General features: G+C 37.4%; 1 pseudogene across 1 annotated transcript in view; it reads right to left on the minus strand.

Moving 5' to 3' along the window:
- The window catches only part of TEOVI_000247600:pseudogene, a 536-nt pseudogene extending 218 nt beyond the window's left edge, over window positions 1-318 (minus strand). Inside the window, exon 1 of the mRNA in view lies at window positions 1-318. Within this exon, the coding sequence occupies window positions 1-318 (318 nt within the window).

A 318-nucleotide genomic window follows, 5' to 3' on the forward strand; every position in this document is an offset into this window, starting at 1 on the left:
GCCGAACATAATATCCTCGTTCAATGCGGCATATTTAATATATTTGTCAAAGTTTCGAAAACTGATCTTTCTGGCTAACAGTTTGGAAATTTTCGAAAAGCCAACTATTTCTTTTAAGACATCTCTTGAAAGCGTATTGGCGTAGCCAACAACATACCACGTCAGTTTACTAACAGACTCGTCAAGTTCACCCAATGCCCTTCCCATATTTAATTTCTCTCGTGGCAATATTTCGAGATACTGCAGATACAACGGCACCCTCCTAAATATGTCACCATCTGCTTTTATTATATAGGGATTAGACGGTTTAAATATTTC

This window comes from Trypanosoma equiperdum, assembly GCF_001457755.1.
Source record: "Trypanosoma equiperdum strain OVI genome assembly, contig: ctg_554, whole genome shotgun sequence".
In the NCBI taxonomy this organism is placed as follows: domain Eukaryota; phylum Euglenozoa; class Kinetoplastea; order Trypanosomatida; family Trypanosomatidae; genus Trypanosoma; species Trypanosoma equiperdum.